The sequence below is a fragment of the Triturus cristatus genome, chromosome 3_2 (assembly GCF_964204655.1).
Source record: "Triturus cristatus chromosome 3_2, aTriCri1.1, whole genome shotgun sequence".
NCBI classification, from domain to species: Eukaryota; Metazoa; Chordata; class Amphibia; order Caudata; family Salamandridae; genus Triturus; species Triturus cristatus.
Window position 1 is genome coordinate 1,177,816,733 of NC_140584.1, and position 23,310 is coordinate 1,177,840,042.

Here is a 23,310-nt window from a genome sequence, read left to right on the forward strand (position 1 = left end):
ATTGAGTGATTAACTGAAAACCACTAAAGGTATTAGGTACATATAAATCAAGACTAGAATAAGTAAGTTCTACTGAACTTGGAGTTGGGTAGTCAAGGGTCTAGCACACCCTTTCTCCATCTCAAGAGAGTTTAGTTCCCACTAGGTTAGGTAGGTGACTACACCACATAACACTAGTATGTCCTCCAGGCCAAAAGCCAGTGGGTCTCTGACAACTACATATGAAAATATCACCTTTCAGGAATTGAGAAATATGTGTACATCTAGGAAACTGAGGACAGGGAGAAGTGCAAGCACCAAACGTCTTAAGGAGATGTTGCTTTTAGATGACCTCAGAAAGACCCCAGGGTCTGATGAGGCAGGCAAGTTGGGTGGGGCAGCAGATGAGGACAGACCAGGAAGTGACCACTTCTATGAGATGGACTCAAATGCTCACCAGGAGGATAAAGATGATTCTAACCTGGAAAATCCAACTCTTCTTTCAGGTGGGGGAGAAGGCCCCAGTGGCCATCGCTTTACTCCACCACGAAGAGTAAACAGTTTACCAAGAAGATCAAGATCTCCTTCTGAGGAATCTAATCATCCTGGTACTTCTGTAGGGACCTCTGCTTCTCATAAAAGGGAATCCTCTTATGAGAAGAAGTGTCAAATACTTGAGTATGAGATCACCACACTCAGAATCAAGAGGGAACAATTGGCCTTAGACAGGGAATCCCTAGTGCTCCAGAGAGCTTCCAGAAGGTTGGGGCTAGAGCCCTATGGTGGCAGCAACAGTGTCCCTAGAGCTAGAGAATATACTCATGATCATAGGAACCTGAACAAGATTGTTCCTCCCTACCAGAGTGGGGGTGACATCCACAAATGGATAACTGCACTAGAGAGGGCCTGTAAAGTACAGAGGGTCCCTCAAGAGCAGTGGGCAGCTATCTTGTGGTTCTTCTTTGCAGACAAAGGTAGAAACAAGATCCTCACTGTAAGAGAAGTGGATGCTGATAATCACAAAGTCTTGAAGAGTGCTCTCATTGATGGGTTTGGCTTAACCACTGAACAATACAGGATTAAGTTCGGAGCCACCCAAAAGGCACAGACTCAGGACTGGTTTGACTTTGTAGATTGTGTTGCTAAGGCTCTGGAAGGCGGGTTACTTGGCAGTAAAGTGTGTGATTTTAAAGGATTGTACAATTTAATTATGAGGGAGCAGATCCTTAATAATTGTCAAAATCAGCTGTTGCATCAGTACCTGGTGGACTCTGATCTGAACTCTCCCCAAGAATTGGGCCAGAAGGCAAACAAATTGGTCAGAACCAGGGTGAGGCAGAAAGTTTAGAACCAAGGTGGGGACTCCAAGAAGCAAGATTCTAAAACCTCAGATAAGGGTGGGGAGAAGGGTAAAGACCAGAAGTCTTCTCAAGAGCCCCAAAAATCTTCATCTGGCGGGGAGTCACAATCAAACAAGAATAAAGGCAAGAAAAAGCCATGGTGCCATATCTGTAAACAGAAGACCCATTGGACAAATGATTATTCAAAGTCCAAGTACTCAACTCCAGCCACCGCTGCCCCTAAGGCAACTGTTCCCCCTAGTTCAGCTCAAAGTGGTGGTACACAGAATAAGGGTGTAGTAGGGTTAACCCTGGGATCTGAGATAGACTCTGGCCTAGTCAGAGTTCAAACTCAGGCTGTGTTGGTCTGTGATGAAGGCATGGATATGGCCTCCTTATTTGTCAGTCCCAGTAATCTGGGCAAATACAGACATCAGCCTTTGATCAATGGAAAAGAGGCCTTGGCACTCAGGGACACAGGTGCCACAATGATGACAAAAGATCTTGTGGCCCCTGAGCAAATCATACTTGATGAGATGTACCAAGTGACCAATGCACGCAATGTCAGGACAGATCATTCCTTGGCAGTTGTTAATTTCACCTGGGGAGGGGTAACTGGCCCAAAGAATGTTGTGGTAATGCAGACCTCCCTGTTGAATGCTTATTGGGAAATGATTTGGAAACTTCAGCTTGAGCTGAGGTGGAACTCGGGACACATGCAGAAATGTTGGGCATCCCTGCAGATGTGTTTGCTATAACTAGGTCAAAGGCAAAAATGTCTTCCACTGAACAGCCCTGGATTCTGGAAAAATGGACCAGGCGCCTTCCAAGAGAAGGAGCAGTAGGGGTAAGGCAGTGTCTTCCCCCCGACTCAGAGTACAGATTAGTCTCTTGAGGGAGATGATCTTAGTCCTGAAGACGGAACTGTCTCAGAGGAGCTTGAGTCTGATCAGGTTGAGTTCTTTGGGACAGGGGGCCCTTCCAGGGCAGATCTGAGCCAGGAGAAGCTAAGCTACCCTCTCTTGAACCCCTCAGACAGCAAGTTGCTGCTGAGGCTGCTGGGAGTGCCAGTGGGTCCCATAGGATCTACTGGGATGATGGACTCTTATACTCAGAGAGTAGGAACCCCAAGCCTAGTGCTACCAGGAGGTTGGTTATACCTCTGAAGTTTAGGGGTTTCCTATTGACACTGGCACATGACATCCCATTAACAGGTCACCTACGCAAAAACAAGACTTGGGACAGGCTTGTCCCTCACTTTCATTGGCCACATATGCCAGAGGACACAAAGGAGTTTTGTCGCTCCTGTATCACCTGTCAAGCCAGTGGTTAAGGCAGGCGGTACTACAAAGACCCCCTGATACCACTACCTGTGGTGAGGGAACCCTTTGAGAGGGTTGGGATTGAAATTGTTGGTCCCATGGATCCTCAAACTACATCTGGGCACAGATTTATACTAGTGGTGGTGGACCATGCCACTAGGTATCCAGAGGCAATTCCTCTTAGAACTACCACAGCTCCTGTTGTGGCTAGAGCCCTCCTGGGAATCTTTTCCAGGGTGGGTTTTCCTAAGGAGGTGGTATCAGACAGAGATGCAAACTTCATGTCTAGTTACTTGACTGCTATGTGGAAGTAGTGTGAAGTAAATTATAAATTTACCACCCCTTATCACCCACAATGCAATGGGTTAGTTGAAAGTTTCAACAAAACCCTGAAGGGCATTATAAAAGGTCTCCCTGAAAAGCTGAGGCGTAGATGGGACATACTTTTGCCCTGCCTTCTCTTTGCCTACAGAGAGGTTCCTCAGATGGGGGTTGGTTACAGCCCTTTTGAACTTCTGTTTGGACATCCAGTTAAGGGTCCCTTGTGGCTGGTGAAGGAGGGATGAGAGTTACCTCTCAAACCCCCTAAACAGGACATAGTGGACTATGTACTTGGTCTCCGCTCCAGGATGGCCGAGTACATGAAGAAGGCATCCAAAAACCTTGAGGCTAGTCAGGAGTTGCAAAAGGCCTGGCATGACCAAAAGGCTGTGTTGACTGTTTATCAGCCAGGACAGAAAGTATGGGTGTTGAAGCCTGTGGCCCCAGGAGCCCTCCAAGACAAGTGGAGTGGCCCTCATACAATCCTTGAGCAAAAGGGAGATGTTACCTACCTGGTGGACCTTGGAACTCACAGGAGCCCCCATAGGGTGTTCCATGTGAACAGGCTCAAACCATATGTTGACAAGGCAGACATGGTATTGCTCATGGCTACTGATGAGGGATAGGAGGAAAAGAGTGATCCACTTCCTGACCTGCTCTCACAGAACCCTGATGATGGTTCAGTTGATGGTGTAGCCTTGGCAGGCAGCCTCAACGACCAGCAGCAAACTGATTGCAGAAAAGTTCTGAATCAGTTTAGACATATGTTCTCACTGACTCCAAGTTAGACTACCTGGTGCACTCATGAAGTGAACACAGATGACAGTCTGCCTGTTAAAAATAAGATGTACAGGCAACCTGACCATGTCAGGGACTGCATCAGGACTGAAGTGCAGAAAATGTTGGACCTGGGAGTAATTGAACCCTCAGATAGCCCTTGGGCTAGTCCAGTAGTCTTGGTACCAAAACCTCACACCCAGAATGGCAAGCGAGAGCTAAGGTTCTGTGTTGACTACAGGGGTCTCAATGCAGTCACTAGTTCTGATGCCCATCCAATACCCATGGCAGATGAGCTTATAGATACTTTGGCCTCAGCCAAGTTTCTGAGCACATTTGACCTGACAGCTGGCTACTGGCAAATCAGACCAGCTGAGGATGCAAAGCCAAAAACAGCATTCTCAACCCCTAGTGGGCCTATAGTGCAGCTTATCTAGATAATATTGCTGTCTTTAGCTCCACCTGGGAGGATCACCTGGTCCACCTGAGAAATGTTTTGGAGGCCCTGCAGAAAGCAGGCCTCACTATCAAGGCCACCAAGTGCCAGATAGGGCAGAGCCAGGTTGTATACCTAGGCCACCTTGTGGGTGGAGGTCAGGGTCAACCATTGCAGAGCAAAATCCAGACCATCATGGACTGGGTTGCTCCAACCACCCAGACTCAGGTCAGAGCTTTCTTGGGCCTGCCTGGGTACTATAAGAGGTTTGTCAAAGGTTATGTATCCATAGTGACCCCTTTGAATGACTTAACTTCCAAGAAAATGCCTAAGAAAGTTCAGGGGACAGTTAGCTGTCAAAAGGCATTTGATGACCTGAAGCAGGCCATGTGCACTGCTCCCATTCTGCAAAGTTCTGACAATTCCAAACAAATCATTGTTCAAACTGATGCATCTGAGTTGGGGGTAGGAGCTGTGTTATCACAACTGAATGATGAGGGTCGGGATCAGCCAGTAGCTTTTATTAGCAGAAGGCGGACCCCAGAGAGAAACGTTGGTCGGCTATTGAGAGGGAAGCCTTTGCTGTGGTTTGGGCTCTGAAGAAGCTGAGGCAATACTTGTTTGGTACTCACTTCATTGTTCAGACAGACCAAAAGCCCCTCTTATGGATAAAACAGATGAAGGGTGAACACCCCAAACTTTTGAGGTGGTCCATTTCCCTACAGGTGATGGACTATACAGTGGAACATAGACCTGGGTGTAACCATGCCAATGCAGATGGACTCTCCAGATAGTTTCACTTAGAACATGAAGACTCAACTGGTCAAGGTTAGTTTAATGTCCTTGCATTTGGGGGGTTGTGTAGGAGAGTAGGATCTGCTTCTTATAGTCACCCCCACTTTTTGCTGATGTATCACTGTTTTCGACTTAGATTGACTGGGATCCTACTTTCCAGGACCCCTGTTTATCTTCTTTATCCTCTAAATTGATTGCAAGTACTTTAGGTACACTCCAGATTGGATTCTGGGGTACCCTCATCAGTCTCTGGTATATGGTATACTATGTACCCAGGGCATAGGAACCCCAGAGGCTGTCCAGGGGCTGCAGCATGTATTATGCCACCCCTAGGGTGAGGAAAAGTGTCCTTCTTGTCGGCATCCATTTTGTGTCAGACTCCATTATTTTAGCGTTGCCATTTCGTGTCAAACACCTCTGCATGACCCTCCTGGTCGTTTCTACTGATGCTTGCCAAAGTTCTAACTTTGACGACCGCCCTGCCCTTCCTGCTCCTTGTGGTTAAGCCAATTCCAAAAAGGGGAATAGAGAATTGGCCTGTCACCGCCCTCGGACTGGACTCCTGCACGCACCCATCCTGTTTCGCAAGATTTGGTCACGACGCTGTCCCAGAACTGGTTTCTTTCACATATCCTGTTTGTCAAGATCTGTTTGATTCTTTCACGTACATATCCCGCTTGGCAAGATCTGTCCTAATCTATTGCACCATCTGTTGCAGCACCAGTCCTGCCTAAACGAAGAATGGCGTAACTACAGCCCCATCCGAACTGGTTCCTTAGGGTGGGGAAATATGTATATAAGGCCTGTAAGCTGCGGAGTAAAGCAGCAGCCTCCTCTGTCTTGTCACCGACGAGCTTGGGACTCTGTTCCATAGCCCGGGCTATCCGAATAAAACTTTGTTCCTCCTGCAGACAAAGGCTCCTGTGTCTCCTTTTACAATATAAGGAGGGTATGGTAGACTTGGGCGGTTCCCCCGCCACCGAGACCCAGTAAGTGGGTATACCCGGCTCTACAAAATGGTGCCCGAACAGGGACCCCACGAGCACGAAGGTCAGGCCCGGTGGATGTGAGGAGGTGCACGGAGAGACTCCGACGGAGGTACCCTACCCGAGGGATTCTTGCAGTCCGGTAGCCGAACGACTTGCCCACTGTTCCTCCCCGTCCGGTCTGGGCCACATGACTGCGTCATCGCTGGGGTCCCCTAACAGTGATTTCTGGAACAGGACACGGCCCTACGTCTGCAGAAGAGAACTACACCTGTCAGGTAAGGGTGGGCTGATCACCCACCGAGTCTGTATGATTGCGCTCTTATTGACTTTTGCAAAAGCCAAGCCAGCGAGGTGAGTTTTTTAAGGCACGCTGTTGTTTGCATTATCTGTTTTCGGTCCTTTTTAGTATGCCGGCGAATAGTAAGTTTAAGAAATTATGTTGTTCTATGTGTACGCAGGACTCCCAGCTGGAGGCGGCTTGCCCGCTTCCTCCAGAAGGGACGCCTGGTCACACTATGTACGCAAAACATGGCCCATCTGCCATAACGTTTTCCTCCCTTTGGACTAAGTATACCAAACGAGCCGTTCCTGATTTACAATGGCCCCATTATGGGTCCTTTGATCCACAGGTTCTTGCAAATCTAGAGGAACAGCTATTTAAACGGAATGTTCGTCCCTTGATGTTTGAGTCTGTCATGCTGTGGAGGAAGGAAATTGAGCAAAGAGCAAAGAAGGTAAAGGCACTAGAAAGGAAACGAGGGCGGATGTCAATAGCTGACCATGCTAGGGAGCACATACAGGGCCGAATGGAAAGATCTGTAGAGATAGCTGATAGGGAACATAGGGCGCGGGTGCAGAAGTGCTACCCGGCCCGTGAAGAGAAAGGAAAAGGCTTTATGGAAGGGGGAGAAGAGGGCGATTCCCTGCTCGATACCATGTTGGAAAGTCCTCCTGCTTATGTCCCCATGTACCCTGCGCTGACCCCCCCTGCCCCGCATGCAGCTGCACCAGCCGTGCTACACACTCTTGCCCCCACTGCCCCTCCTACTGTTCCCCCGTCACACCAACCCCCCCTATTTTGCCGCCTATAACACTGACTGCACACGCTACCCCTGTCCTCACCACGGGAATGACAATGAGTCCCCATACGCCCAATACCTGCAACTTTACCCCTGCCCGCTCCCTCCCTTCTTTCCCGTGGTCTATGGTTAAGCAGGATTTATATATATTATTGAATTCCCCCTGACTGGCTTCTTTGCGCTCTGCAGTCAGCTTTTTGTCCCTTCGAGAAGATGACCTGCAAAGGCAACAGTGTGAATTCTGGATAAATAGCGGGAATATTTATCCATTTAAAGAAATATGGTCCACCTTTTCCCATTGGGCGATTATGGAACAGACCACCTGGGCTGAATACATGTGTACCTTGGTTATGCAGAGATTCGAGAATTCATTTATGCAGATACCCGCCGGATTGGTGGACCTCAGGTCACAAATAAAAAGAGGCGATGTACAGGGAGAGGGGATGTTTGGCGCTATGTCTGCTTTGATAGCTTACCGTGATATGACCGCTTTCCCCAGCCCCACTCGAGAGACAGCTATGCCAATGAGAGAGGCGCCCCTGTCTTTGTTAACGCACTCACCGATCCCAAAATAATGGCCGAGGGCTGTTGAAGCACACTGGCGCAGGCTTTGGGTTCATGTTCCTTGGAAAAGGTCAGAAGTGATACAGTTAAAGGGACAATTGCCGGATCCTCTGAAGAATCCGGCTGCCTTCTATAAAGAATTAAGCAAGATAATATCTGCTGGTACCCTTATTCTCGAAGACATAGATTTACTTTTTGGTACGGTCGTCCCTACTGAGGTCTGGGATAAAATACGACATACCGACCATGAAGTAGAATTGGGAGGTAAATGGGCTGATCTAGAAGCCATGGAAGATAATAGAGTGGGAGGGACGAAACCGAACGTCGCCATCACAGCCTTGCCTGGCAAAATCATAACATTCATGAAGACGCTGTTGCCAGAAACGGTCATCAATTGGGATAAAATTAACGCCTGTAGACAGCGTAAGGATGAGAGTGTGGCGGATTTCTTCACCCGTCTAGAGGTAGACGAGACACGGTTTTATCAAGCATAGGATAGCCTGGGAAGGGGTATTTCGAAAGTGCAAATTCCGGTCGACCAGAGGGACCCGTATGTTCAAGTGTCAGTTGCAGGGGATGCTCGGTCTTTCCTTCTGGACCCAGGGGCAACTAGGTCTTCTATTGCACATGTATCGGTCCCGGAGGCACTCCTTTCTGGCAATTTGAATGTCTACGTGGGTTTTGCAGGAACACATGTGACCAGCCCTGTTTCTAAACCCCTCCCTCTCGATATCGGCCCCGCCCATGTTGACGCTCCCTTGGTCCTTACTACAGGTTGCAGTGAAAACTTATTAGGCATGGATTTATTGAAAGCTCTGTATGCCACTATATCATGTAGTCCCCAAGGCGTGTCTCTAACAATTTCCCCCACCCCCGAATCCTATATGTATCTGTCCGGGCCTCTCCCACCGGAGTTGCAGTCATTACCTTCCTCCCTCTGGGCATCATCAGACACTGATGTGGGGTGTCTCAACATACCCCCTCATGTGGTACGCATTCAGCCAGGCGCCCTTCTCCCCCGCCTCCGGCAGTATCGACTACCCGCGGAAGTAGAAGTCGCCCTTTTAACAATAATATCTGAATTGATGGACAAGGGCGTAGTGGAGGAGACACGTGGTAATATCTATAACAGTCCCATTATTCTGGTTCTTAAGAAGACCAATGGAGAGGCTCTCTCCCCTGAAATATACAGATTTGTGATTGACCTGAGAGCCCTTAACAAAATAACGATCTCCCAATACACTGTTGTCCCCGACATTACAGCCCTCTTGACGATGGTCCCTTCTGACGCCACACACTTTTCTGTCATAGACCTGAAGAATGCTTTTTTCAGTATTCCTATACATCCCGACAGCAGACATTGTTTTGGTTTCTCCCTTGGTGAGCGGAGCTTTAGATTTTGCCGCGCCCCTCAAGGCTTCACCGAGAGCCCCGGTATCTATAGTCAAGCTCTCAAAAGTCAACTAGATTCCTTGGAACTCCCTGATAATTCCACACTGCTGCAGTATGTTGATGACATCCTCATTGCTGCAAATTCTGCCCCGACATGTAAAGAGGCTACCCTCTGTTTGTTACGCCACCGTGCCCTCCAAAACAACAAGGTCTCTTTAAAAAAGCTTCAGTTTTGTCAAGAGAAGGTGACCTATTTAGTTCATCTCCTCTCGAAGGAGGGAAGGCAGCTCACCGCTGATCGTGTTGCCGTTATCAATGCTATGGCGGCCCCACGAACACAAAAGCAGGTACGAGCCTTCATAGGCCTAACCTCATACTGCAGACAGTGGATTTCCAATTTTTCAGCCATGGTCAAACCTCTTCTTGCCCTCACCACTAAAGACATATCAGACAGCTCCTTTCCATGGAATAGAGAGCATACGCAGGCCTTCCAGGATTTAAAAAGAGCTCTGTGTAATGCTCCAGTCCTCGGTACCCCTGATTATAACAAACATTTTTTTCTTTTTGTACATGAGACAGACGGTTGTGCATGCGCTGTCTTGACCCAGATGTTCGGAGATCACCATCGGCCATGTGCCTATTTTTCAGCTACCTTAGACCCTGTTGCGAGGGCTCTCCCAGGATGCCTATGGGCGACTGCTGCGGCCGGACTCATGGTCCGTCAGAGTGTGGAGATCGTCATGAACTCCCCCTTAACTCTGATGGTTCCCCATTCTGTGGATACCCTCCTTAATAACACCAAGACACAGTACCTCACTAGCGCACGACTCACAGGATATGAATTGACACTCTTTTCCAGCCACATTAACATCAAGAGATGCACTGTACTGAATCCCGCCACATTACTCCCACTGGATACTCAGGATGCCTGTTTAGATCCACATGACTGTATATTGAGGACAGAGGAGGAGACGAAGGGACGGGTTGACTTACAGGATACCCCGATAACAGATCCAGAGGGTACACTGTATGTGGACGGATCATGTCTCAGAGGGCCAGATTGTAACACATCAGCCGCCTACGCCCTCACGACATTAGAGCAAGTAGTAGAAACAGCTCAGATTCCACAGTGCTCTGCTCAGGCTGCAGAATTAGTGGCCCTCACTAGAGCCTGTGAGTTAAGCAAAGGAATAACGGTTAATATCTACACTGACAGTCAGTATGCTTTTGGGGTGGCTCACAACTTTGGAAGACTGTGGAGAGAAAGGAATTTCCTTACTTCACATGGGACGAAAATTCAACATGGCCCCCTAATTCACCAATTATTAGACTCCCTGACATTTCCCAGAAAGGTAGCCATTATAAAATGTAAAGCGCATAAGAAAGTGACAGATGATGTTGGAAAAAGCAATGCCTTGGCTGACCAGACAGCCAGACAGACAGCTCTTAAGAAAAAGGAAGGAATGTACGTGGGAGGTCCCGCCAGGTGGGTGGCAGAAGGGGGCATGGTTGAAGACACAGTACAGAGTGTGATTGATATTCAGCCCCATGCTACCCCTGAGGAGCTGAGGATGTGGACGGAGCATTTGGTGGTAAAGGAAATAGATGGTTGTTGGGCCCGTATCACTATGGAGAGACAATAGATGTTGCCTGACAGTCATGTGCTACCGGTAGTTACAATGGCCCACGGCCCTGCTCACATTAGTACAAAAGGGATATGTAAGCTGTTGGAACCTACCTGGTATAACTCAAAGATACAAGCGTATGCTGAGAAGTTGGTCAAAACATGCATGATTTGCCTTATGTACAACCCGGGTAAAGGTACAGTAACTCCTGAAGGAGGATTCTCTTCTCCTACCTTTCCTTTTGAAGGCCTCCAGATGGATTACATCCAGATGGACAGATGTAACAATTTAAAATATGTCCTGGTGGTGGTCTGTACCTTCAGCCGATGGGTGGAGGTTACCCTGTCAAAGATTGCACCGCTATCACTACAACCAAAATACTATTGAAAGAATACTTCCCACGATTTGGTTTGCCCCGTTTGATCTGGAGTGACAACAGGACACACTTTATGGCTCAAATAATGGAGAATATCTGTTCAACACTGGGTATGAAACAAAAATTTCATGCAGCTAACCACCCCCAGTCAGCAGGTCTAGTGGAGGTGTACAATGGCATCCTAAAGACCAAAATGGCCAAAATTGTAGCCGAGACGGGTGTCACTTGGGTTGATGCTCTACCCCTGGCTCTACTGTCTGTCAGGACAACGGCCCATACCAGGATCGGATTATCTCCCCATGAGATTGTGTTTGGGAGGCCTGCTAATGTGTGGGGTGTCCCACGCCTTAAGAAACTGTCTGATGTTGAATACCCTGTGTTGACTGATTATCTGTACAGTTTGACTAACACCTTTCGTACCCTTTACCACCAGGTGCATGAGGCCATACCTGATAAAAGCGAGGGCCCAGGACACATTATCCAACCTGGCGACTGGCTTCTGATGCGCAACTTTCAACGTACTAAGAGCCTCGAACCCCGCTGGACACAGCCCCGCCAGGTGTTACCTGCACTGCCGTGAAAGTTGAAGGTCAGAAGAACTGGATACATGCAACGCACTGTAAACGAGTGCCTCTGCCTCTCCCCTATGATCAGTGGGTGAGAGAAGGACAAGGAGACTCAGAGACAGAAATAGTCCCAACGTTTGTTCCATTCAGCGATGCAAGATTGCATTCTACATCTACAGAAGCAGAGAGTGACAGTATTCTGAAAGGAAAGGTGGAACTCTCCCCTAACTCTGCTCTGCATCAGGAACAATTATTCCCCGACCATACTGTCCCTACTTCTACCCAATATAACTTGCGTTCCAGAAAGAAGGCTTGTCCTTGACTTCGCCCGGGTACCTATAGGCTGTAGAGCTGTGATCTCCCGGCTGAGACCGGTGCTGGTGTGTCAGACTAAGGTACGTCCCTAGGGCTCTTGGCACCTGCATCCAGTGAAGCAACCACCAATCACAAACAGCCGCTAGTGGTCCCTGGCTTAGTACAATGGCAGCCGTTCAATACACCCAAGTCCAGAAACTATATGTCAGTCTCCTACATAGCAAGTGCTTCCTGGCCACCGTGGTGACACTGTTTGTCTCCCTCATCTTGTCTATCATCGGTTGGATGTTACTGATCTACTATCCTGTTACCCCACCAACACCTACCCCGACTCCTGCGGAGCATCAGTATTTCACGTTACCTGCCCACGAATTACCCCGCCGTGCAGAATTTTTCAATAACACCTTCTTCCAAATGTTACATCATCGTCAGCTGATCATAAATACTTCCAACTGTTGGGTATGTGGACTGATGCCGCATGCTATGACACAACCTGTCCCATTCTTTCCTTATCCTTTTTCCATCTCTGGGTCCTGACTTCTGGTGGAACAGGTCTGGCAATACCAATACCCCTTTTTGCCTTACCAACTCATCAACATTGCTATTATCAACGGATGAACTCGGTGAGATGGTGGTATTTAACTCAATTTCTCGACAAACATTTTCCAAATTTCGCGCCAGAAGGCTACTACCTGATGTACGAAACACTCTGAATGTTATAAATGTGCTGGGCCGTGTCTGCATCCATGGCTTGGGAACTAAGAAAGTTGGTACTAGTATCTGTGACTTCATTAAAAATGTAAAGTCTACTCCAAAGCTGGTGGCGTCCCCCAGCACTTATTTTATCTGTGGCACAGCAGCCTACACTTGGCTCCCCCGTAACTGGTCTGGCACATGCTATCTGGCCTTCCTCCTTCCATCAACGTATTCTACCCATGGAGATTACCACCTGTTGATGAAGGGTGCTTTACGCCGCTCACGTAGGGGTGTCATATCGGATGAGGATACAGTAGGCCAGGAAGCCGGGGACTTCTTTAAGGGTTTCCTCCCATTCTGGGGCCCCATGGCAAACAGTTGGGCTATACGAGGACTGACCAGGGTCCTTGAGGCCACCATCACAGAAACAGCTGGTGCCCTCTCCAACGTCACTGCAGAGCTACAGGCGAACCGCCTTGTAACACTTCAAAATTGTATGGTCCTTGACATCATTCTCGCTGATCGTGGTGGTGTGTGTAAATTGATTGACTCCAGCTGCTGTGTGTATATTCCAGATAATGCACCTACAGTATATGATGTCATCCAACGTCTGCATCACCTTTCCTCTGAAATTCATCAGGATGAAGGGAACTGGTCCCTCACAGGCTGGATCTGGGGGCTTCTTTTCCCAATGGGGATGGAGGGTCCACACCTTCCTTGCCTTGGGAGTGGTTGTCCTAGTCTCCTGTTGTTTGTGTGTTCAGTGCCTGCCAATGCTCTGTGCAAAGTGTGTTCAGGCTCTTAAGCTTCCACCCTCAAACATTCACAACACCAATATGAAGATGATGCTCCAACAAGAAACAGAATATTGACATTTCGTAATGGTTTTGCCACTCAATGGCAAAAGGAGGGTCTGAGGAAAAGTGTCCTTCTTGTCGGCATCCATTTTGTGTCAGACTCCATTATTTTAGCGTTGCCATTTTGTGTCAAACACCTCTGCATGACCCTCCTGGTAGTTTCTACTGATGCTTGCCAAAGTTCTAACTGTCACAACCGCCCTGCCCTTCCTGATCCTTGTGGTTAAGCCAATTCCAAAAAGGGGAACAGCGAATTGGCCTCTCACCGCCCTCGGACTGGACTCCTGCACACACCCATCCTGTTTCGCAAGATTTGGTCACAATGCTGTCCCAGAACTTGTTTCTTTCACATATCCTGTTTGTCAAGATCTGTTTGATTCTTTCACGTACATATCCCGTTTGGCAAGATCTGTCCTAATCGATTGCACCATCTGTTGCAGCACCAGTCCTGCCTGAACGAAGAATGGCGTAACTACAGCCCCATCCGAACTGGTTCCTTAGGGTGGGGAAATATGTATATAAGGCCTGTAAGCTGCGGAGTAAAGCAGCAGCCGCCTCTGTCTTGTCACTGACGAGCTTGTGACTCTGTTCCGTAGCCCGGGCTATTCGAATAAAACTTTGTTCCTCCTGCAGACGAAGGCTCCTGTGTCTCCTTTTACAATTGAAGGAGGGTATGGTAGACTTGGGCGGTTCTCCCGCCACCGAGACCCAGTAAGTGGGTATACCCGGCTTTACAGGGGGACCATTCAAACTGACTCCACAGGTCTGCTACTGTAACCTGTGTAAGGTGGTGCATGCACCCCTTAATTAGATATAGGTTCACTATATCTATTCTAAATGACTACACATATAAACCTATCAGTCACCCCTGTGGCAGGTCTTATTAATCCTGAAGGCAGGGTGCTGGGTTTTATGTGAGAGGGTGCACCTGCATGAGCAGAGCCCCTCTGCAGCCTTCCGAACCTATTTTCCGGGGTTGTTTGTGATGCAGCCAACCATATATACTTAACTGCATTATAACCTCGCGGTAAATGCTAACTTTAAAACGGTTCCTTAGAAACATGTTGTGTTTGGTGTCAAACACCTTGGAATCATACCTCCACACCAGAAACTGGTGTCGGAGGTATGATTCCACCCTTCTAGAGGGACATATATGACACACTGGGCTACCCCGTACCAGTTTTCTCGACCTGGACATCACAAAATGGGTGCTGCCAGCCACAGACACGAGTCTGCCCTCCTGCTGCTGAGCCAAGCTTGAGCAGGGGAAGGCTTGACAATAGATTTCCTGTCACAGGGAGGTGTGACCACCTCCTAGACAGGATTTAGTGTATTGGGGCTGAGTGGGTGCACTCTTGAGAGTGTTTGAAGTCTGCACTGGGGGCACATTTGGTGTTCCTGTGCATAGTCCAGTTCAAACCGGTTGCAGGAGCCATTTGCTCCTGCTCTGGTGCAAAACTGGACAAAGGCCATGGGTGTAGCCACCCCTCTGTCCTGACCCTCCCATAGGTGGGTTCCCAGAGTTTGTCCCACCCCTTCCTTGGGTATAAAGTAGGAACCCCTGACTACAGGACTTTAGATTTTACCTGGACTAAACTATGCTACTCAAACCAAGTACTTTGACGATCTACACTACGCTGGATGACTGAAGAATCTCCCTTGGAGTAAAAGAGTTACTCCCCTGCAAGGCAGGCACCTTTAACGCATCTGACCGGTTTGCATCTCCCGAGCTCCTGAGGACTCCGAAGATTTCTGCAACACAGGAGGACAGGAGGTGGGTTTCCGAGTGTCCCTGAGGTTGATCTGATCTCTCAGCAATTCTGAGACCAGTATCCCTCGTGGGGACCGTGCAACCCGAACCCCTGTGCACCGTGTACTTTTGCAGCAGCATATGCTTTTTGGCAATCCCTGAGGCTGTGCTTTGGGCTACTTGTAGTCCTGACCCGAGCAGTAATTCCACCGAAGATGTCCGGCCTACACTCCACGAGTGTTCCGTGGGCTGGTATTTTGTGATTCAGCTCGCGGTCCCTTCGCGATCCCTGGTCCGTTGGTCTGTGGGTCCCTGTGAAGGTAACTTTGACTTTCAGCTGGCTTTCCTGGTTGCTGCAGACTCCATAGCTTGGAGAGTCCCCAGCGCCTTCCTGGTCCTCATCGAATCTTTCTTACTCTGCTCGCGTGGGTTGCAGTTGCCAAGGCATGTTGGTGTCCAATCCGAACACTGACCCCGCGCCCCCCCCCCCCCCTCAGCACTCAACAGCCATCGTGGGACTGTTCACCTCCGGACTTTGGTCGTCGTCGACATCTCCTGGTCCCCATGGCTGCAGAGTCAAGCATTGCATCTTCTCACCTGAAGCACCCAACATTGGTGGGCATTCATCTATGGTGCCCCTGGTCACCCTGAAGTGACCCAGTCACTGTCCCCTCTGCTTTCAGGTTCTTCTCACCTCGGATCCAGGCTTGGATCCCACCATAAACTTTACATCTTCCCGGCAGAAGCACTTTTCAGCATCACGCCATTAAAAACGACGAAGGTTCCCGACATCACTTGACCCCTATGCACCCGATTCCCATGGGATAGGTAACACGGGTATCTCAGTACTCTCAAGGGTGCTGGCCTTAGAACCGTCTATGTTTGAAAGGGTTTGCTTAAAGTCCTCACCGAAGTGTCCTTAATCTTTAAAAATCCAACCGTGACTTGCCCATAGGATTGGACGGAGCTCGCGCCTGTGTTCACACACAGCACCCATCCTCAGTGGGTCCCCTGTGTAACTACTTTGGGTGGTTCCTTGGGGTCCCAGCAATTCTACATGCTCCAGGCACTGGGTCTAGTTAAGTCGTGGTTGTTATACCACTTTCTTAGTATATGGTTTGGTCTCCCCCTGGAGCCCACTGTGTATTGTGCTATTTTCTGTCATTCTAGTGAATTAATATTGTGTGCTTTGTGCTCTAATCTCATAAAGAGATTAGTAGAGAGTGTTTTAGTAAGAAATACATATATTGTATATACCTCTTGTATGGTTCTCCTTTCATTTGGTCATTCAAGCGGTTCTGATCTGGTAAAACAAGCTGCTTTACATTCCTTCAAGACTTAGCCTGAAGGCTGCTCTCCATAGTTACCACTAGGATAGCTTTCAATAAAGGTTGTCTTTAACCTAATCACCATAAGGTTCGTTTGGACTGGTGCAAGGTGCCCACTTTAATTAGTGGTCAGCATATACCAGGCCAACTTCTCACAGTAATCAATCAGCATTCCTATGTGACATCCAAGTTTCAATGACCAATCTGTGGTGTCCTAGATAAATCAGTAGTGCCTCTAACAAATAGATAAATAATAATCAATACGGCGAAGATTTATGTTCCATCATGACCCCCAAGAATTTAACAGGATGAAAAATACCCTGCTCAAATGCTCGTTAACCCTTACATTATTTAATTTACATTGCAGTATATAAAGGCTAAGAGCCACGAAGTCTAGGTTGATGGAGTGTAGGAACAGAATAAGTTAGAGTTACCGTTCAGAAAAATAGGTATACGTTTCTAGGGTACTAAAGGCGCATAATGTAAAACCACAGTCGCAGGCAACGTGATCCGACTGAGAGGAGGTCGTTGGTAAGCTTCCTCACTATAAGGTAAAAGGAACCAATAACATTTAAAAGTAGCTGTTCAAAGTAAAACGTCATCAAAAGGCTTCTATGAAACCTTTACATCGTAGTGTTAGGACCGGGAGCTTGACTTACCCGAGTAAATGACTCCGCGTTATCTAGACGCGAGTCCGTGTAAACCGCACCAAGGCTATAACTTATTCTGTTCCTACACTCCATCAACCTAGACTTTGTGGCTCTTATCCTTTATATACTGCAATGTAAATTAAATAACGTAAGGGTTAACGAGCATTTGAGAAGGGTATTTTTCATCCTGTTAAATTTTTGGGGGTTATGATGGAACATAAATCTTTGCCGTATTGATTATTTTTTATCTATTTGTTGGAGGCGCTACTGGTTTATCTAGGACACCACAGATTGGTCATTGAAACTTGGACGTCACAGAGGGATGCGGATTGATTATCATCGGGCATTAAAGTATCTTAATCTGATATGAATAGATTATAACTCATGAGACTATAATAGGAGACTATGGAGCCTATAGTTGTTATGGCTCTCACTTTTGGGAGAACAGTGGTCTAATGCAACTTACTCTCATTGCTACAGATTCCTATTGATATATTGCTTACAAGTATTATCATAAGATGTCGCGGTGGAACAACACACGTCAGGAACGTCTAGTTATCTCATTTGAAATCGGTGGGTCTATTAGTACATTATATGTTTTAACAATTTAGTGGGAGGAATCATGTGTGATATTCCTCTACACCTTCACTTCTAATGACACTATTTAGGGTAAAACGTATATATTGTTTACTATTGGGGGTTAATGGAGATAATTGTCTTTAACTCTCACTCTTATAACAAAACTTCTTTCACTTTATGGGGACCCAAGGTTTCTCTTCCTAGCTTAAGCATTGACAGCATTTCTCCTCTATTCTTACTTCGTGTCTTACAGATAGAGACTTGCTTTACTGCCATTATACTTCTGATTAATAATGGCTAATCACTATGATGTATTTATGTTGTAATCTCACCATCAATTTTTGTATAAACAAAGACAATATGTATGGTAATTATATTTCCAGCCTTGAAAAAGTCTATGTTAGACGAAACGCGTGTTGGCAGAATCCTTGCTGGGAGTACCAAATGAATAAACCGACAAGTTGAATATGAATTGATGGACTCTTGCGCTTACTTATATTTCCAGAAAACATATCATTGACCTTTTTTGATTTGATGCTAAATATGAAATTGTGTCTGAACTAGATAATAAGAAATTATATGTTACACCTTTCCGATACATTATGGTTAATTGCATTAATCTATGAGGGTGCCGAAAAAGGTTCTATTTTGTATATGTGGTTTGTTAAGATGCAGGGTTCAGTTTCTTTGTGTGCACCTCTCCAATTTTGAGCCTGTACATGTGTACATTTTTTACTGCCTTTCCCTTATGGTAGTTTGTTTCGGTTTTTCATTAGATTTAATTGTCTTTTTTATTCATCGTTTTACATTTTCAACATTAGGTACAACTGAGCCACTGGCTTATATGGTGCTTCCTTCATTTGGTTAACATTCCAATATTTTAAGAACTACTAGCATCCAGCATCTGACCATGGAAACATTTGTTGCACTTACATGGCAACAGAGATCACCATGCATGCTCCAGAGTTATCATGCCCTTAGTGACTCACCGCCACACGCCTATGTCAGTGGTACTGATGCTGGTCAGGGCAATCAAGTGAAAAAACTGCTCATTTGTTTGATGGCAAAAGAAACGTTTCATGCACATAATCAGTTGTTTCCCTTTATGTAATTTGTTTAAAATGCCACTAGCCTAATTTTGAAATGGTGTGCAGGGAGCCCTCAGAAGACTGTACAGTACACATGATCCTTACCATGATGATACCTGTGGTGCCCGTTCCAATAACCCGAAGGCAGTAGTGCGTCTTCTTCTCGGTTTCGAACTCCTCCTGTAATCCTGAGGCATACACAGTGGCTTTGGCAAAATACTGGATCTCTTCCCGTGGAACAAAGTGCCATGTTTGAGACTGAAATAATACATAAAACAGCACGTTTGACAAGGGAGGTGTGCAATACTCATTTAATTTGTATTTGAAGTGACAGATGTCATATCCAGAACTACAGAGACTACACCCCATTGAGCTCCAAAGAAACATCTGAAGCTGCAGATTCCTCACAAATACAAGCACAGATGTATCACTTTTGTTAGGAAGAGATGGCCCAGCCCTGTTCAGTGTTATTGGAGAGTCTCTGCTGATAATAGATAAGGGAAGCTCACTAAGTGCCTGGGAAGGGATTGAAAAAAATGAAACTTTTATAGGCCGCACATTAGTAAGAAATTGCTTCAATGAGCAACTGTGTAAAATGAAGAGAGAGGGGGGTAGTGAAGGATGATTGGGGGTTATGGAGCTGTGCAGAGGGAAAACAGGAAAGCATTGTGGGGCTCAGGCAGAGATCTTTGAAAAAGAAAGGGCTTCTTAAATGCACCACAGCTGCTAATCAACCAGGAGAGATGGCATGGAAACTGTCCAACCCACTCCTGCACAAAATGTATCACTGCATATGTTCGAGCCACTTAAATTACACGGCAGGGTAAAGCCATTCATCACTCAATAATCTTTAAATCCATTCCTGCATTAAATGCATTCCTGATCATAGCCAACCAAGAGGAGGCCTGCCAGTTATTCCACACACTTTGAAAGGTCCAACCCACTCCTGCATATGATGAAAGGAAACACCACCTACCTGTAATCTTATTTCTCTGGAAAGGGAATGCAGGAAAGTAGGATCTGCTTTTATGGTTACCCCCACTTTTTGCCTTGTACTATGCTGTTTCTGACTAGTCTGACTGTGAACCGGATAATCAGGGCCCTAGTCTCTGTGCTCTCTCCCCTAAATTGGTTATGGTAAGCACTTAGGTACAACCCAGATTGTACACTGGTGTACCCCTGAGGTACCCAAGGCATAGGTACACCAGGGGTCCCCCACGGGCTGAAACATGAATTTTGCCACGCACGGTAGACCACTCAAACTACCATTGCAGGCTGTGTAAGCTGGTGCTAGCACCACTTACGAAAGATATAGGTTTCCCTATATCTAAGGTCACTGCACTTAAAACCTATAAGTCACCCACAAAGCAGGTCTTTCAATCCTGAAGGCAGGGTGTTGGGTTCTAAGTGTGTGGGTGCCCCTGCATGAGCAGGACACCCCTACAACCTTCGCAGTCCATTCTCCCGGGTTGTAAGTGCATCAGCCATAATGATACATAGAGTGGCCATGCGTCATTACGCGATGACCATTTCTAAACTGGCTGTAACAAACCCTTCATGTTTGGTATCAAATATTTTAGAATCATACCCCCACACCAGAGTGGGAGGTATGATTCCATGCACTATAAAGCTCCTCCGGGAGGCCCTTAGTGCTCCCGGGTACCAGTCTTGTAGACCCGGACAGCACAACATGGCTGTTGCCAACCAGAGCAGGGGAAGGAAGAACAATAGGTATCCTGTCACAGGGAGGTGTGACCATCTCCCAGACTGGGTTAGTGTATTGAGGCCCGGTGGGAGCCAGCGCCACTCTTGAGGGGCACATTTGGTGCTCTCCTTGCACAGTGCAGTTCAAACCAGCTCAGGGAGCCGTTGGCTCCCGCTCTGGCGCAAAACTGGACAAAGGAAATGGGAGTATCTTCCTAACTGTGTCCGGCCCCTCCCCAGGAAGGGAACCCCAAATCGTTCCAACCCTTTCCTAAGGGTACTTAAGGGCTTACCTGTAGGTGGGTCCCTAGATTTGTCGTAGAAAAAGATTCATTTCAAGACACCTCTTCTTCATCAACCATCTGGGCACTCTGGATTTTGCTCTGGGCATCAGAACTGCAACTGGGAAGACTTCTGCTGCTCCGGGTCTTGTCGCCCTGTACGTCTGCTGCAACGTCCGTGCGTGTGCTCCATACAGGAAACTTTCAAGGTCTGAGGGCAACCAAGACATCTAAAGGAATCTACCTTAAAGCGAAGGAATCACTTCCCTCCATCTGCTGGCACCGCAACTAAGCTGACCGGTATGCTGATCCTGGGCTCCCACGGATTCCGAAAGGTTCAGCAACACAGGTGGTGCTTCTTCACTTCCCTCAAGGCCTGCCCTGTCTTCTCACCAAGTCTGAGGCCAGTATCCCTTGTCGGAGCAGCAGGAACCGAACCCCTGTTTACCGCATCGACTTACCGTTGCAAAGGCCTGTTGGCTTCCTTACATCAAGATCTGCAGGCTCCAAGTAGCCCCAACCTCAAGCATCTCCTGTGACTAAGATCTTCGTCCTCACCGCATCACTTGCATTGTGGGCCTGCATCTTTGGTTAGCTGCTTGAGGTCCTCTTGCAACTCCAGTGCCTCCCGCCTGTGGATCCCCTTGAGGGTCTTTTTTTATTTCAGTGGGTTCCCCTGATTACTCGAGGCTTGCCCTGACTCCCTGGCTTGTGGTGAGTCACCTGGACCTTGCTGGTCCCGACACTGCACCTTCTTCACTTTCCTCGTTGTTTGCAGTTGCCAAGGCTTGTTGGTGCTCCCGACAGACACCGACCTCTCAACTCTCGACATCCGATGTGGGACAGATCATGAATGGCTCCTGGTCTTCCACAGAGTCGCCTGGTCCGCACAGCTGCAGTTCCAGGGCCATCGTCACCTCTCCTGCAACATTCGACATCGGTGGGCATTCGTCTTCCCTGCCTCCTGGTCACTCCTGAGTGGCATAGACTCTGTCTCATCTGCTTGCAGGTACTTCTTGACTTGAATCCACCTTTGGGTTCCACAGGACACTTTTACGTTCTCCAGCAGCGGCATCTTTCCGAAGTCCTCCATTGAGTTTCACAGCAGTTTCCTACGCCACTTCATACCTCTCAACCTGGCTTTCCTGGTGCAGGTATCCTGGTTCCTAGGGTATCCACGGGTGGGATGGCTCTCCAACCTTCGGTCTTCAACACGGTTTCTTCAGGGCCCACTGGGATGGGTCCTTCTTCTTTAAAATTGAAACCGCGACTTATCCATTGATTTGTATTGAGCCCGCGGTCGTGTTCCCACTCTGCACACGGCCGCCGTGGGTTTCCTGGTTACTTACCTTGGGTGGTTCCTTGGGTCCCCTGCACTTCTACATCTTCTGGGTATAGTATTGACTCAAGTCATGGTTTGCATACCACTATTTTAGTAGATGGTTTGGTCTCCCCCTGGCGACCACTGTGTATTCGTGCTACTAACCTGTTTCTATTGAAAAGTATTGTGTGCATTGTGTATATCTCCATGTAGGAGATATCTGTATGTGTTAGTGAGTGTCTTATAATAAATACATATTGTTATAAACACTGTGTGGTTCTTTTTCACTTAATCTATACCTATAAGATTATGTTCCGGTAAAACAAGCTGCTTTACACTCCTTCTGGATTAAGCCTGAAGGCTGCTCTCCACAACTACCACTTAAAAGCTATCTAAGGTTGTCTGAGACCACTGAAATCACGATAAGGGTTGTCTGGATTAGTGCAGGGTGCCCACTTATATAAGTGTGCACCATATACTAAGCCACATTCACAGGGAATTCTCTCTAAATTCATAAACAGTAGAACATTTTCGGACAAGTACAGGATCCCGGTAACACCATTTTTATAAAGAAAACATGCCTAAGGAAGGCACAATTTTTCCCTTTTTTGTTTTTCTTTTTAAAACAACCTACAATTTGCCAAATTAAAACTACAATGCATTTGACAGAAAGCTCTATGCCCAGACACTTTGAAAAACCCAATGAAAGGGGAAAATGTAGCCTCTAATAGAATGTGCACACACTGTGCTATCTGTATGTGTTAGTGAGTGTCTTATAATAAATACATATTGTTATAAACACTGTGTGGTTCTTTTTCACTTAATCTATACCTATAAGATTATGTTCCGGTAAAACAAGCTGCTTTACACTCCTTCTGGATTAAGCCTGAAGGCTGCTCTCCACAACTACCACTTAAAAGCTTTCTAAGGTTGTCTGAGACCACTGAAATCACGATAAGGGTTGTCTGGATTAGTGCAGGGTGCCCACTTATATAAGTGTGCACCATATACTAAGCCACATTCACAGGGAATTCTCTCTAAATTCATAAACAGTAGAACATTTTCGGACAAGTACAGGATCCCGGTAACACCATTTTTATAAAGAAAACATGCCTAAGGAAGGCACAATTTTTCCCTTTTTTGTTTTTCTTTTTAAAACAACCTAAAATTTGCCAAATTA

At 47.1% G+C, this 23,310-nt stretch overlaps 1 protein-coding gene across 2 annotated transcripts in view; it reads right to left on the reverse strand.

Moving 5' to 3' along the window:
• Positions 1 to 23,310, reverse strand: part of CFAP65 (cilia and flagella associated protein 65) — a 684,907-nt gene that overhangs the window by 311,992 nt on the left and 349,605 nt on the right. For both annotated transcript variants that reach the window (XM_085650063.1, XM_085650062.1), the window contains exon 15: positions 18,930 to 19,082. In XM_085650063.1, the coding sequence (XP_085506189.1) occupies positions 18,930 to 19,082 (153 nt within the window). The remainder of the gene's footprint in view (positions 1 to 18,929; positions 19,083 to 23,310) is intronic.